The sequence below is a fragment of the Spinacia oleracea genome, chromosome 1, assembly GCF_020520425.1.
Source record: "Spinacia oleracea cultivar Varoflay chromosome 1, BTI_SOV_V1, whole genome shotgun sequence".
Lineage (NCBI taxonomy): Eukaryota > Viridiplantae > Streptophyta > Magnoliopsida > Caryophyllales > Amaranthaceae > Spinacia > Spinacia oleracea.
The window spans coordinates 115,333,914-115,350,405 of NC_079487.1; the positions used below are offsets into that span (position 1 = coordinate 115,333,914).

General features: G+C 33.9%; 1 protein-coding gene across 2 annotated transcripts; it reads left to right on the forward strand.

Annotated features, from left to right (window-relative positions):
* The first annotated feature begins 10,962 nt into the window (after window positions 1-10,962).
* LOC110777142 (F-box/FBD/LRR-repeat protein At5g56420) lies at window positions 10,963-15,365 on the forward strand. Of its 2 annotated transcripts, none has more exons than XM_021981756.2 (4): window positions 10,963-11,213; window positions 12,726-13,962; window positions 14,057-14,251; window positions 14,760-15,365. In XM_021981756.2, exons 2-4 carry the CDS (start codon window positions 12,730-12,732, stop codon window positions 15,012-15,014), a joined length of 1,683 nt encoding a protein of 560 aa, XP_021837448.1. In that variant the 5' UTR covers window positions 10,963-11,213; window positions 12,726-12,729; the 3' UTR covers window positions 15,015-15,365. The 2 variants fall into 2 exon arrangements, with proteins under 2 accessions (XP_021837448.1, XP_056696798.1); XM_056840820.1 differs by having other exon boundaries at window positions 10,964-11,213; window positions 11,886-13,962.
* The last annotated feature ends 1,127 nt before the right edge of the window (window positions 15,366-16,492 follow it).

Here is a 16,492-nt window from a genome sequence, read left to right on the forward strand (position 1 = left end):
CACTATCTCTCTACAAGACACACTCAAGAATTCATTCTTAAAAACACCCAACATTGGTTAGTTCCTCAAATGAGCTCTCCATTATCATTTTTACCATTTGGTGGTCCACAATTAATTTTCTTTTTAACCAAATTTACTATCCAATTTTTAAAGTTACCCCCCACTTTTCAACAAGAATCAACTTTTGAAGGGTTTTGGGCAAGAGCTACCTTGAAGTAGCTCTCCATGCAGAGCTACTCAAGAGCTGCTCAAGAGCCCCAATGTTGACCAAGAGATAGTTCTTATTAGAGAGGTACTTGGAGAGCCACTCCAAGAGCCCCAATGTACATGCTCTTAGTGGGAAATGTGTCAAACTTTTTTGAGGGTGTGAGAGAGGGGATAACTTTTTAATGTTTTTGTAAGGAAGTAGGAGAATATGTAGGTCTATGGTTAAGTGAGAGAAATGATATAATATTAGTAAAAGTATGTTAATTTTAGAAATGAAACGAATATTATGGAACGACTTTATAAGAAAAACGGGACAAGTATTAAGAGACGGATGGCGTAAATGTCTATAATCCAACCACTTGAATAGTACGAAGTACATACTACGGATTACGTGGGAACTTTTGTGAGGCGATTGATGTGTCCACCAAAATAACTAAAATGTCATTAATTTTTGTGTAATCTTTTAACGGATTTTTCACCAAATGCCCTCGAGGTTTACTTTAATGCACCAAGTACCCCTAAACTTTCCAGAATGCACCAAATACCCCTGACGTTTAAAACAATATCATCAAATACCCTTGAGGCTGACAGACGTTAAGTCTCCGTTAGCGTGTGTTTACTTTTTTGCCCTTACTCAACCCATTTCTCTATTAATCCTAATATTAAACCTTAATTAAATGAATTAAACCCCTAAAATAATTAATTAACTATTATCTTAAAAAAAAAAAAAAAAACCCAAAACATCTGTTGGGCTTCCTCTTCACTTCTGTCCTCTGCTAAACGCCATCATCATCATCCTCTTCTTATCCACCATTGTCAAAACTCGAACCTCCACATCCAGACCAACCCCTCCCCCTTTTTGCTTGCTACATACGTCGGCCAACTGCATCCCTTAGACCAATGCTAATTTCTATTAGTTGAAACCAATTTCCCCAAACCACCAAATCCAACCACCACGGCTCCGCCGCTTCCGACATTTGAACACCATCCCTCAACCACCGATCATTACTTCAATCGTACCTAGTTTTCCCATATCCAAGTCAAAATTTATCAATTTTTCAGATCAACAAAAAAAAGTGAAATTGACGAAAATCCCAATTGAATCAAATTGATTTTTTGCTAGGTTTAAGCTACAATGTTCGGTGATTTTTTTGGGTGCTCACAGTCGGCTACCTCGGGTTTTCCAAGCACCACAACTTGCATCATATCACAAGTTTTAATCTGGTTTCTTTCCTTTTGAATCCCAGAAATCTGCATCACCATTGTTGAAATTTCAAGAGAAAATTCGAGATACCCAGATGAAAATTAAAGCTCATTAAGTATATAATTCGATATACAATTCAGTTTTTTTTGTGCGAAATTGCTTTGGATTTGCTCAAAAAATCCCGACGAATTTTGGGTTTGGGCTTCACTACAAGGATGGGTGGAAGAGAAAAGAAGAGAGGAGACCGAAAATGCAGATCGGAAGAAAGAGGATAGTGGGTGGAGATTTCTGGCTAGCAACAAACAATAGTAGTGGATGGCTGCGACATTTGAAGAAATTGGTGGATAATTGATGATTTGGATTCAAGTTGAGGAAGAGGATAAAGATTTCCATGGGAAGGGGAAAGAATAAAGAAAAATGAGGAAAAGAAATGTTAACGGAAAAGTTAACGGAATAGACGGAAAATGGTCAATAAGGGTATTTGATGATATTGTTTTAAATGTCAGGGGTATTTGGTGCATTTTGGAAAGTTTAGGGGTATTTGGTGCATTAAAGCAAACCTCAAGGGCATTTGGTGAAAAATCCGATCTTTTAAAAGTCAATATTTTCAAATGTCAAAATACTACGCATACTAGAGGAAAAAAACGCACCTTTTTTTATAAGTAAAAAAAATCACGTTAAACGCTTTGAGAGGACAAGCCTTACTCATCATTTTGGATGACGAGGGAGAGGAAATGATCAAAAGACGAAAATCATAACAACATAGTAGGGGACAATAGCTTCCTTTTTCCGCCAAGAAATTTGCCACTTGATTGGCTTCCCATAACAATGTATGACCGAAAATGAATCCAAATTCGATAAATCTCGACTAGCATCCTCAACGAGCCCACTAATCTTCCATGGGACCTGTCAAATCCGATTCATCGAGTTGATACCACCAAATTATCCCCTTCAAAAGATTTTTGCACCCCATCACCACTAGACTTTTGATTCCTTCTCGAGGTGTGGAACCTTCGGCAAATAGGATGAAGTCCTCCTGAAGAAGAGTCTTGGCTTCCACCACTAACAACGATCCTTCATCATCGCGAATAACAAATCCCAAACTTGTAGAAGAACTTTCTCTTTTGGCACCATTGAAATTTAACTTGAAGAACTCAGAAAAAAATCGATTCCACGACACTTGCATTTTGCCCGACCCACATTATTTCTAGGAAGGGAGAAAGGAGTGTTGATCTTCAACGTTGGACCATGTGCTTATGTGGTTAATGATTAAACAATTAATTTATGTGATTGACCTTATTTATTTTCTAAACATTATTGCATTTCTAGTACACCAAATATATCACCAAACTGTAACTAATTTTGCTATAAATCCCATCCTATGGAGTCCCTAATGTGAATTTAAGTTATAAAACAAGGAGGTTTAGGGATCAAGGGAAGATAGACACCAAGTTATTGAAGGGAATAACTTCTAAGGAAGATCAAGTTTATTGAAGGGGCCGAATAACTATAACTTGATCTTTCTTAGAAGATATCGATCCGTTTATTAACCGTAGTATACTACTATATATCTACGTCTAATTTTTTTTGTCCTATTTGACCAATTTTTGTAACAGTTTTTTGGTCAAAAATTCAAAATGGAGCAAAGAAAAAGAGACGAATGGAGTATGTTACGATAAGGAAAGTTATGTTATGGAAAGTCCTAGCTATTGAGATGTAATGTAATCTAGGACATAGTTTACTTACATTGGTTAGCATAGTTTCCTAATAGTCGTAGTTTACCTAAATTACTTCTCTTTTGTACGCAATAAAATTTTCCATCAATGAAAATAGACATACAAATTTTTATGCGTTAACAAGCAAAGATATGTAATCTAGAGGGGAAAGCTGTTTAGCGATGCCTACTCGAAATCAATTGATTCGTGAGCCGGGTTTGTCGTTAGGTGTCGAAGTAGGGGGAGGAAAGCTAAATTAACTAGTAACTTAAAGGTTTTTCTTCTTCCCGCGAAGCGAAGATCGATAAAGTGGTTTTATATTGGTTTTCCTTGTACCTTGAGATGAAAGGACAAGTACATTGGTTTTATTTGTACCTTGAGACGACAGGACAATCATGACTTTTTTATTTATTTTTTCAATCATAACGTTCGTTTTACTACCGTAACGATTGCAAGAGGGTGTTACAATAAGGAAAGTTATGTTATGCAAAGTCCTAGGCTCCTAGCTAGCTATGGAGATGCAATCTAGGACGTAGTTTACATTGTTCACAAATTCTTATTTATAAAGGGTGTACAATAAATATTGTACACCGCAGTAAAAGTTAACTCAAAATGTTTAAAAGTTAAACGTATATGTGTAAAAGTTATCTATTTTTTAGTCATAAATTTTTGGAAAATTTGGTAATATTAATCCAACCTTTGGCCGATTTTCTTTTATTAATCCCACCTACGACATATTTTTTAATAATCCCACCTTTACTACCCGACGACTTTTATTGGGCCTAAGTGGCCGATAATCGGTGAAAAAGTCAACGAGATGGTGATGAATTGATGATGATGACTGAATATATCGAGAGAGAGTACTGCCATGTAGAGAAATAATGCCGCTTACAACAGTTTTATGACCTGTTGGGCCCAATAAAAGTTGTTAGGTAATAAAGGTGGGATTATTAAAAAATATGTCGTAGGTGGGCTTAATAAAAGAAAATCGGTCAAAGGTTGGATTAATATTACCAAATTTTCCTAAATTTTTTCATTTCAGTAAAAACATATTTCTTCAAAACCACTAACAATGTATAAATTAATCATTTAATCATTTATATCAACTTTTCTTTTACTAATATAAAAGTTAATCAAAACTAGGTTAAAGTTACGAAAAAATTGGTAAAAGTTATCTTGGTGTACAACAAATTTATTGTACACCTTGTGCGCGCAAGACCTTTTGTACATTGTTTGGCATAGTTTCCTAGTAGGTATAATTTGCCTTAAGCCCTTAATTAGTTACTTCTTTTAAAAAAGTTTGTCATCAATAAAAATAGAAAAATAAAATAATAAATTCCCATGAATAATATTTTACCGAGTTGTATGAAGACAAGCAAATATGCGGCTATACGATAGTCTCAAGAGTCGCTATATATAATAGGAAATGTAGATTCATGAATAAGTAATTATAAGCTGAAAACAGCAGAGAACAGGAAAGCTCTGTCTTCGATCGGCTTCTGCATGAATTTCAGATCTGCATCGGTGTAAAAAGAAATGTTCTTTTATTACAACTTGCAACTTTTGTGCTCAAATCTTGATTAAAAGGAGTATAATATGTTTAGTAAGTTGCTAAAGCTATAATTAGTGCAATAATTTAAACTGTTAATGGCTCTGATATGCCCGAAAGTTGTTTTTGCTTTCCGTAGCTATTAGCCTAATACCTGATTATGTAATAATAACCACTTTTATAGGCTTGACTGCCCTATCATTCTTTGAAACATTGAAATGTCATCAATTTTGTATTTTGCCTTGTCCAGAATTGGCAAATTGGTTGATAAACATAGGCATTTATCAAATTGATATGAGAATCTTGATGATAACGTTCGGAGTATACTCCGTACATTTGAAACCATCAACTAAATAGTTGGTCATCATTATAAAAATACTAGTTTTAATGCCCGTGTAATGTACAAATTTTTATTAAAAAATTCTGAATTACTAAATATGATATCTCCGGCATCTCATTATATAATTCTTCACGTACGGCAAGAGTAAGGACTATTCGGCGACCGCATTTGAAGGCTTAATTCCAACTCATTTTCTACTTTGACAAGGATTATAGCTAATTTGATCCTAATTGAATTCTTCTTGAAATTATCTTTTTAATTTTTACTTTAAGATAATAATAGTCTGTTTTTTTTTTTTAATATATAAGTACAATAAATACTTATATTCATCTTATCATGAGACACTAAGTTTATCTTTCGATTGAACATATCTGTTATATCTTATCATGAACTCCGGCCTTTTATACTTTCTTAATTATCATGAACTCCTTTCGTAAATTTGTTGGATTGGATCAGATTCAGACTCAAACCTCGACTCGATGGATTTGTTCTAAGATATGTGCACATTTTACACTCAAATATCAATAAAGCGAGGTTTATTCTATGAGACAATATTTTAGGAACGAAGCGAGTACGCGTTATCGAATAAACTTTTCGAGATAGTTACAAAACACGAGGAACGTTTTACAATGATATCCTATCTTGCTATGCTCAATCATGCATGAGCATATATATTGCATGGCGTGCGTGCTTGCACTGACGGACCCAGGAATTCAGAAATGGGGGTCCAACTTTTACCTTTTTTTTTTCTTTTGTTTGCATATGCTATCCTTTTATTTGCCCTTTTTGTTAAGGGGAAACAGGGAACGGTTAGGTAGTAAATTTTATTAATACCATAATAAAATCATGCATTGAAGATTTAAGAATTTGTGTGTGGGCTTAACAACAATAAAAATTAATATATTAGTCCAACAATAATTTACAACGATTCATCTCAAAGAAAAAAAATTACAAGTGTATACAACAAGTTTTATATGTTAAAAGAAATTTAATTCATAACAATTATATTGACAAGTAGGAAAAAGAATGACAAAACTACACTATTTTTTAAAAAAGTTGCATCTTTTCAATGCTTATAGGGCAAATTTTTGTTAAATAATTAGACCCCTAAAAACTTTAATGAAATTAAACAATTATAAAATATAAAATACAGTACTAACATTATTATACAAGAAAACAAAAACAAAAAAAGAGCAAGAAAGAAATAATGAAGACATCAGACAATGCTAAAGGAAAAAAATAAAGACAAATATTTTAGAATGTAAGAAACCATGAAGATGAATGGTCATGGGTAAAGGAAAAAATGAAACTGCAATAGCTTTGAAGAATCCAAGTGTCAGGATTCGAACACAACACCTCCACATTAACCATTGAGCTACACCAATACATTAATGTTTTAAGCGGACATTAAATAGACATATACTAATATACAGTTTTTCATATTTTATTATTTTTTTTTTCCAGAAAAATGGGGGTCCTTTTGGTCCCCTCAAGGTACATGTAGGTCCGCCCCTGCGTGTTTGAATGCTTGCTTATGTCTTTGATAAGGACTAGTATTCTAGCAATGTAATTTTAGGATCGGAGATCCATCGAAACAAATGGAACATAAATATCAATATCACTATTTCTTTTCTTTTTATGAATGATGATAAATGTCTTTTTTTTTTTATAATGATGATAAATTTCTTTTTTTTTTAATGATAAAGGTCGTAAATTACGACAACATTTAGTTGTCGCAATTTTACGTGTCGGATTTTAAATAATACATATAAGTGCCACGTAGGCCATGCATCATCAAAATATTTTTACTAACAATATAAAAAATTTACTATGAAAATATATAAATAAGATAGTCGATACTAGTCGATACAAAGAAGAAAACAAACATTTATTATATTTATAATAAATTAGAATATTAAGATTTTTCTACTATTTTTGTAACATGTATAATAGGTTATAAGTTAAATATTTTAGTTTCAAATTTATTTTCATGACACATAAGCATGTCATGTTATTGTTGTTACACGGCTTAAAGAGTGCAAGTTGCGTTTTTTTTTTTCTTAGATACATTCCATATAGTGTCTGTACTGAAATGACAGATCATATAGTCCATAGACATATGGGGTCTTAGTCTTTTTAATTATATTTATAATAATCCTACTAATTAAAGTTTAAAGAGAGCATAAGAATTATAACAATCCAAAATTTAAAATATAACTTTCGACTTTAATTAAACGGAATAGATGCCATAATCTCAAGATTAATAAGAAATTATCACTTTGATCGACTATAATAATATTGTTGTTGATCGTCTTCATCATTAATTTAGACTAGCTTATTTATTAACTCTAAGCCTCCAATTAATCGAAGAAACAAGAATCAAAGTATATAAAGCCTTATCAACATGAAGATATGTCCGAATATAGAAAATTAAACCTTAGTGCTTATTGGATTTACATAGGAAGCTGATTATGTTTAATCGTATGAGAAATTTTAGAAAAGAGGATAACTTAGGGTCGAAATCTTGCTGAATTATTGATCAAAAGGTCTTACATGCACAAGGTGTACAATAAATTTATTGTACACCAACATAACTTTTACCCAGTTTTCTTTAACTTTTACCCAGTTTTTTCCAACTTTTATATTATTAAAAAAAGTTGATAGATAAACATTTTAAAAGGTAAAATAATTAATTTTATACATTATAAGTAATTTTAAAGAAATATTTTTTATTAAATTGAAAAATTTAATCACTAAAAAAATTGATAACTTTTGCATACATACGGGTAACTTTTAAGCATTTTAAGTTAACTTTAACTTCGGTGTACGATAATTATCGTACACCCCATGTAAATAAGAATTTGTGATTACTGATTGGGATAGGGGCGGTGGTAAATAGACATAAAGTGTAAAATAGTAAATTGGGATTAAAAATATGATAGATTTACTACAAGTTGTTAGAAAGTGTAGAATTTGCATGTATTAGTAAACGTATTAATGTCCTAATAAGCGGAAAGATGAAAAGAGAGGGGAAGTTGATAATTAAGATTCATAGTTGTACTAATCATTAAATGATCTTTAAGCGATCAATTTTGTCAAAAAATTGATGCGAATGTGTGAATAAATTAAAGAAAAGTAGTAGTAAGATGAAGAACTTATTCTCAAGTGCATGCTTATGAAAAAGGGGGTACGTAGTTTGTGTAATTGGCTGCCTGGCCTTGTTAAGGGAACAAACAAAATATTCAAAGGTCGGAAATGTATTTTGACTTTTGATTCTTGGAGGAAAAAAAAAATTGCACTTTGTTGAACAATTGATTAATTGCTCGTATGTAATACCCCGTTTTAAAATGATCTTTATAATTACTATTTACATAAATATTATGATAAAAAGAGGAAGAATGTGTAAAAAGGTAGGTGATTGAATATAATAAAATATGCATGAAGTCAGATAAATGTATAAGGTTTCGGATCCTTTAGAGTTCTAAAATAACTCTACAAGATAGAGTTTGGGCAATACCAACCACTGTATGAAAAATCAATGGCTCATATATTATCTTTTCAAAACCCACCTATTTTTTCTCATCAATATCCACCCTTTGATTTCCCCTTCCCACTAATATGAGCCATTGATTTTAAAATGTATGGTTTAGATACAACTCTAATTTGAAGTTGTATAAGCACAAAGTAAAAAAATATTATAAAACAGACTAAAACGAAAAGTGTAAAGATCATTTTCAAACGGGGGTGGTATATTTTTTGATGCATGCGTTTGTACGGTCAAAACATTGGTGCAAGATTCTAGCGAAAGTGTAGGGAATCACGATGAAGATCATAGGCACATTTGATATGGAAAATTTAGAGGATCGAGTAAAGATTTTTCTTCCGTAAATCAAACTTTTAAAGTTGAATGTCGTTGTGAATGGATGAGTTAGTTGGTGGAAAGGTTGATCTTTAGAGCTTTATCAACGACAATCAAAATCCCCGTTTGAAACTGAATTAGCTATTGATGTTAATCTTACTATTGTTAATCATTGCAGGGAACTATTATTGGAGATATGATGACTGGGAGTTTGGGACTAAGGTTGAGTAAGGCTCGAGAACTACTAACAAAGTAGCTCCTTCATGAAATTAAATTGCTCTCGATAAACTTTGGACCAAGTCGATCGACATCAATGCTAAGCTCTACGTACTTTTCCCTTATACACTATGCTTTATATATCTCTCAGACTATGCTTAATTGCTTCAAGGTGAGCCTCATTTTCGACCTTTGTTGGTGTTAGGAAATAAACACAACTTAGTTAAGTTGACAAAAATACGAAACGGACTTGTTTGATTTAATATCTTGTTTCCTACAATAATTAGAATTGTAATTAGGAAAGTAGATATATTTTGGTATGTAACAATCTCTGGAATTATTTATACTTGGGGAGCAAGTATAATTCTAGTAGACGTGAGTTTCTAGTTTATCCTATAAAAGGGGTTTAGACCTAGCTAGAAAATAAGAGGGGAAAATACATTGGTGATAGGAATCATCAATTGAGTGGTTATTGTGTTATTTTGTAAGAACAGAGGAAATCTAAATTTCCTCATAAACACTTGTGTCTATTATTATTGTTTTTGCTATTTGTCCTATATTATATTTGTGGGTTTGTTCTCAATGATTCGTGACACGCGTTTGGTTATAACAGTTGGGCATTCTAGGCTCACATTCAAAGACTATCCCAAGTCTGCCCATTTCCAGATGCGGATCCTAGAGGGAACATGCGGATCCAAGAGGGAACGGGCTTAGAGATGAGCCGGGCCTTGAGTCCTACCTCACGAAAGTTATCTACGAGCTTTTTGAGAAGATCGGTCTTAGGCCCAATAACATAGACATCCTCATCACAAATTGTAGCGTCTTTTGCCCTTCTCTATCATTCTCATCTAAAGTATGATAGCGACTAAATATAAAATGAAAAGTTGTACTTTCACGGTTCTTTAAATATCGCACCATGGTATATTTATATCATTGTCATCTAAAGTATGATAGCGAGTAAATATAAAATGAAGTCCAAACATATAATAAAGATTCTTTTTTTTTTTATTAAAAAAATAAATCCAAAAAAACCTCAACCCACTAATCACTACAACAACCAATAAGATTGTTTTATTCATCAAAATGAACTAATAATGAAAAAGCACAAAGATTGCTAACTTAACATATTTGGGAAATTGTAAAGAAATTTAATGAGTTGAAAAAATTAGACCAATTAAAATTAAAATTAAAATTTGGCACAAAAAATGATAGTATAATAAATTTATAAAAGGATAGATTATCCTATGTAACAAACATTGTGAAACAACCTAATAGAAATACGTAACAAACAAAAAGAAACAGAGGGAGTAGTTGATAGTGTGGTACTCCCTCCGTATTTATTTAAGAGATACACTTGGTCGGACACGAGTATTAAGAAAAAGAATTAAATGAAATAAAGTAATAAAACAAGTGGAGTTTAGTAGATATTTTAATTAAAAAAAACAAGTGGGAACCATGTCAGTTTAGGGAGTGGGGGTGGGGTGGGGTGTAGATATATTATTTAATTAGATGGTGGGGTTGATAAGTTACTAAAAATGGCAAGTGTATCTCTTAAATAAATACGGCCGAAAAAGGCAAGTGTATCCCTTAATTAAATACAGAGGGAGTATTTTTTAATATAGATAGATATATGTGTCAACTTTTTAAAGGGGTAGGGGAAGAGTGCATGAGATCACAAAATGACATGTGAAGAGGGTAGTTGATATAATATTTATAAAAGTTTATCATTTATAAAACCGAGTAATCCTAAACGACTTTATAAAGAAAGAGGTACAAGTATTCGGAACCGGATAGAGTATTACAGTATTATACTATTACATAAGGTTATCCGAATATACTTCCTCGCAAAGATGAGGACCAACAGTTGTGCATTTCACCAACTGCACCAGCTGCACACGCACAAACACAAATAGAGGCTGCAGAGCCATATTCTCAACACGTTTCGAGTTTTGGTCTTTGTCACGAAAATTGGCCCGGCCCGGCCCGATCATAGGCCAGACAATTGCCAAGTGAAACGGATAAACCGCTTTCAAACATAGAAGTGTCCTCTTTCAACTTTCTCTCTCCTTCTCTCACCCCATTTGCCCGGCAACAGAGACGAATCCTCCCCCCCAATTTTCCCGGTATATTTCTTTCTTGATTAATTTGGTAATCTTTCGTGTCTGCTTCTTCGATTTATATGTTATGTTTTTATCATGATCATACAAGCTAGATGAATTTCTATTGAATTATGTGTTTAGAATTCATATATCGATCAAATGAATTTACTGCCAAGCAATTAATATTATGTTAATGGGTGCTTTCGATTTTTGAACAATTGTACTTTTTTCATGACAAAAGGGTTTCAAATTTTGATTTTTGTTATAATTGAAATATCTGATCGATTTGAACTTCGATTTAGATCAGTTTTAGGAATTTTTTTTTTTTTTTTTTGCTATAAATTACCTCAGTGGAGTTGTTTGATTGTGTAGTTTTGTTTTGATTTGATTATTTTTAATCTTCAAACCTCTCATATTAGTGTATAAGAATGATATTGGATTTGTTGACCATGTGTTATTGTATGAGAATGTTAAATGTTATGAATGAATGACCTATTGGGCTTAAGTGTTTATTTGTATGACAATGTAATGTTGCAATGAATGAAAACAATAAATGGAGAAAGAATTACAAAAAGGAATTGTCAAAGGTGAGAAGAGAGTATTCTTGGTGTGGTTAGATCTTAGGTTTCAACCTCACTTGTGTTTCGCTCACACTTCTCTCTTGATTTGAAATTTTATTACATTTGGTATTTATAGTGTTAGGCATGAATACAATCCAAGGGACAAGAAAAAGCCACATCGATTGAAGCTTGTGGAGAAAAAATAAAGCCCGCCCGTACAGTTTGGAATTTTGGATGAACCTATACCGAACCTCCAAAACCATGAACCTTCTGCCTCTTTTCTTCTCAATTGGGTTTGGCCGAACCACCAAAGGGTATGGTCGAACTTCTAGTAGGTTTGGTCGAACCTCAAACATGTTTGGTCGAATTTCTCCTGCTTCATGGCAATTTCTCGTAAAACAGTCATAACTTCGTCGTTTCTCATCCAAACGAGCTTATGACCACGCGTCAGAAACTATTAAACCAAGCTTTCACCTCCAACTTGAATCAACTCAATCTAATGAGTAAATCATGAGATATGTCCATTTGAAGTCAGTCATTCCACTATAATGACACAAATATCCTTCAACGAGGATTCGAGGCACACATAACATTAAACTTCATCATTATCATTATCATTATCATTATCATTATCATTATCATTACCCCATTGCCTCAAAGAGGCTCCCGCTTCTCCCGTAAGAAGCGGGGTAAGGGGGGTCGGGTGTACGCAATCTTACCCTTGCAATTGCGGAGAGGTTGTTTCCAATTGACCCAAAAGCGATAACGGGACTACAACGGGAATTAGAAAAGATTGGCGTCAATTAGGAACGTTGTCAGGCCTTGTATTGCATCATTTATTTGATATTTCGGCTTTGAATGCTGTTCTTTTTATAGAACCGTGTATGTATTTGTATTCGTTTGTACTTTGAGTTAGTTAGAAACATTTGAATAACTTAACGTGAGAGATGGGATATTGATTTGAATGTTTGAACAGTGATATGGGTGAGGTAATAAGTTATGTTGATCGAATCTCCGAACTACCCGACTTCATTCTTCACCAAATACTGTCATATCTTTCGACAAAAGAGGCCGCCCAAACTAGTCTTATATCCAAGAGGTGGCGATATGTTTGTGAAACTTTCCCTATCCTAGATTGTGATGAATGGTTTTTTGGAAGAGAATTGGATATACTTAATCCCAAGGAGCTTGGTATGCCTAAAGATGAGCGACGCAAGATTTTTAATCGAAGAGTGAAGTTCATGAGTTATGTTGATGAGAAACTGTGTAGATTTCATGAGGAGAATCTTTGTGTAAAGAAGTTTCTTCTTCATATTACTCTTGTGAGTAACGATTTGGCCACTCGTGTTGATACTTGGATGGAATTGATTGCTGGTTTGCGTGTTCAAGAACTTGATCTGTATCTTACTGTGGGAAGAGAAAGATTATATGACCTACCTATGAAGTTGCTTGCAACAGAATCATTAGCCGTTTTAACTTTAAGGGGTTGTCTTCTATTAAGCAGCCGTCTTGACAAGAGTGCTATTAGACTCTGCTCTCTAGTTGAGCTGTATCTTAGGGATGTTTCTATAGATCAGGATACAATTCAAGATCTCATTTTCTCCATTCGTTCGATGGAAGTACTCTCTTTGAAGAATTGTTTGGGATTTGAGAATCTTGAAATTAGTGATCATGATAAGCTGAAGAAGATGGTGTACCATCCTCATAAAGACCTCAAAGTCAAGAAGTTTAGCATTAAGGTACCAACGTTGGAAGAACTCGATTTTTGTAGTGTTGATAAAGATAAGACGGCATGTGAAATCATTGTCAGTTCTGTTTGCCAAAATCTAAAACGTTTGTCTCTGTGCGGCATTCCCATAGATGCAAAGTGGCTCCAGAAAATGATTTCATCCTTTCCCCTGCTCGAGCATTTGTTTTTGGGTGGATGTGTATTGCAAAAAGTTATGAAGCTCTCAAGTCGAGTTCTTAAGGTGATACAGGTTAGCAATTGCACTAAACTGGTGAAAGCAGAGTTTGATACACCTAATGTACATATATTTGAATATCGTGGTAAGACCATGCCTCGCTTATATTCAAACAGTGTTGCTGATTATCGGACTGCAGAACTTTCTGTTCGTCTTGGAAATATGGACAGTATCTGGTTCATGAGGTTGAACAACTTTCTCAGAGATAACAAATTCCAAGACCTGAGTCTTTCTATGACTGCTACATCAGTATGTCTACCCTTCAACTTCATAATAGCTATTTTAAGTCCATAAGAATTATCTCTTTGCTCATTTTGGGATTATATGTTTATTGGTTTGTTAGGGTAAAGAGATATCCTTCAACTCTGAGGACTATAAGGAAATCCAGCTTCTGCCCTTTGAACTCAACAATATGAAGCTGGTTACACATACATTGACATCAGTAAACTATGCAGCTCTTTTAGATGGCTTATTCTGGAACTTACGTCCCAGAATTCTGTCATTAGAACTTAATTATTATTCACCTGAATTTTTGAAGGTATGTGTTCATTGCTCAAAAACTCACCAAATATTTATCATTTTTTATTTGTTCACAGTTGACAAATGACGAGTTATTAGTTTGCATTTTAATACAGTAGCTCCTTGTTTAGTTGTGCATGGTGGTGTAAAATTTAGCAAACATACGAATACGTTGAGAAGAGAGTAACGAATATGCTTCTGCTAATACTTCATATGACTTCGAATTTGAAGATGCATGAGATATAAGAATTTATATTTTACGACGATTCATGTTAGCCGACCCCAAATCATTTCGGGACTAAGGGCTTTGTTGTTGTTGTTGTTGTTGTAGTATATATTTTTTCACCTGAAGCTTGGGAAAGAGTGGAATTTTTTTCTCTAAGATGAATGCATTTTGGAGATTTTTACTACTTACACAAAATTTAAAATAGAGTTTTTTTTAAAAAAAAGGAAATCCTACATGTAGTCATTTATCTGTTGGATTTCTCAGGGAGTGCATATTTTGGTTAACATCTCTGTTTTTGCAGGGGATATTGAAAAGCTTGGTGGCAGAAGAAGAACCAGATTGTTACTGCTCTCGGAATTTTGAATGCTGGCGTCACTTGTTAAAGGATATAAAGTTGATTAATGTGGGAAGTTTGAAGAGTGGTACTGTACTTGACATTTTGACACTGAACAACTTGACCACTTTCTTGGATAATTGGGCAATTGAAGCCCGGAGAACGGTTAAATCTTATGGAGCTCTCAAAGGGGAAACTCTGTCTTTTCAGTTGTCATGGTAATTATGTAGCAGCACCTTGTTTAATTAACAAGTATTGTTATGCGTTCTTGCAACAACGTGCAATTGAGTCTGCAGAACATTGTATTAATCTTGCACCAATTTACGTAAGTATATAAGTTACTGTGGTACTTGAATACGTCATGGAAGTGGAAATTTCTGATGTGAATAGAAAGTGTCATCAGGACTTCGAATTAGAGAGGAGGTGCTGTATTGATCCAATCCTCATTACTGAGGTTTGGGTGGAATGTTAGGCATTCTTAATTAAATAAAGTGGCTAATCACAACACCAAGTATGTAATTTAAACCATGAACACCTGATAAGATGATGAAATGGAACAACTGTTGACTACCAGCGACTCAGAGGAGGCTTGAAACTTGCCCAGTAATGTTATCTCCTTCGATTTCTTAAACTGAATTTGATGCTGGAAGCCTTGAAAATAATTCAGGAAAGACGAAACGGAAGATTATAATTATGGACTTCTTAGTTCTATTGTATAGGATGTTTCAAAACTCATTAAACCTTAACTGCAGCTTCTTTGTTTTTTTAGTATACTAGTTGTTGGCCGACGCGCTATCGCGCGCCGTCCCCCAAGGTAGGGACAAACATATGGCGTAGTTATTTTTATTAAAATATATCAAGCATGTTTAATTAGTATTATAACCATGCATTTCTAGAAAGAAACCTATTGTTTAAGGATTACTAATAACATTAGTTTTGTAAGGGAGCTGATATATCATGTTGCAACACCTCCATTTTCGACAACTGAGGATCTGAAATGATAAAAAATTACAAATATGCAAACACATGAGGTATATAAATAAGAAATCAGTTACGACAATTCTGGGGCTATTATGCAAACTCATTGGGACTATGTTTTTATAGCAAACAACACCACACCAAGTCAACCTGACCACTTTGGTTAAAACTTCACGGAGCAACAAACACAACCAGCAACAGACAACCAGACTACCCAGCAACCCTGAGCTAACTTGTTGCACTGCCACGGACCAGCAAACTTCATGCAAGCCAGAACACAAAAACATCAGCACACTTCGGAGAATAGAACTGTGGCACCAGTGTTGCTAGTACTTTGAGAGAACAACTAAGAACAGCTGACACAACCAAAAACTAAGTGATATGAGCAGGACAGAATGCGCTGAGTAGATTAGACCCAACTCTGAATAAGAGTATACATAAAAGTCACCCCTAAACACCCCCCATCTCCACAAAAATAATTACAAAGAACGTATTAACCCAACTTGTTATGTCTTCCTATCATCCATAGCTTTATCTTGTACCTGTTTCCCGTTGTATGTCGTCTATCAACTATCACATAAACGAGCGAAAAAGTTGGGTTAAGCCAAAAGTTAACAATTTAACAACTCACCATCACCACACATCTGTGTAAATGTCAATCTTTTCTCCTTTCCTCACCTTCTGAACACTGCCCTGCCTTAAAAATTCGCATAGCATAGACT

What these genes read in the sequence shown, in the direction of transcription:
- LOC110777142 (XM_021981756.2), top strand. Translation starts at nt 12,730, where the DNA reads ATGGGTGAGGTAATAAGTTATGTTGATCGAATCTCCGAACTACCCGAC. An exon ending in TTTCTATGACTGCTACATCA is followed by an intron (nt 13,963 to 14,056) that starts GTATGTCTACCC and finishes TTGGTTTGTTAG; the next exon opens with GGTAAAGAGATATCCTTCAA. An exon ending in ATTCACCTGAATTTTTGAAG is followed by an intron (nt 14,252 to 14,759) that starts GTATGTGTTCAT and finishes CTGTTTTTGCAG; the next exon opens with GGGATATTGAAAAGCTTGGT.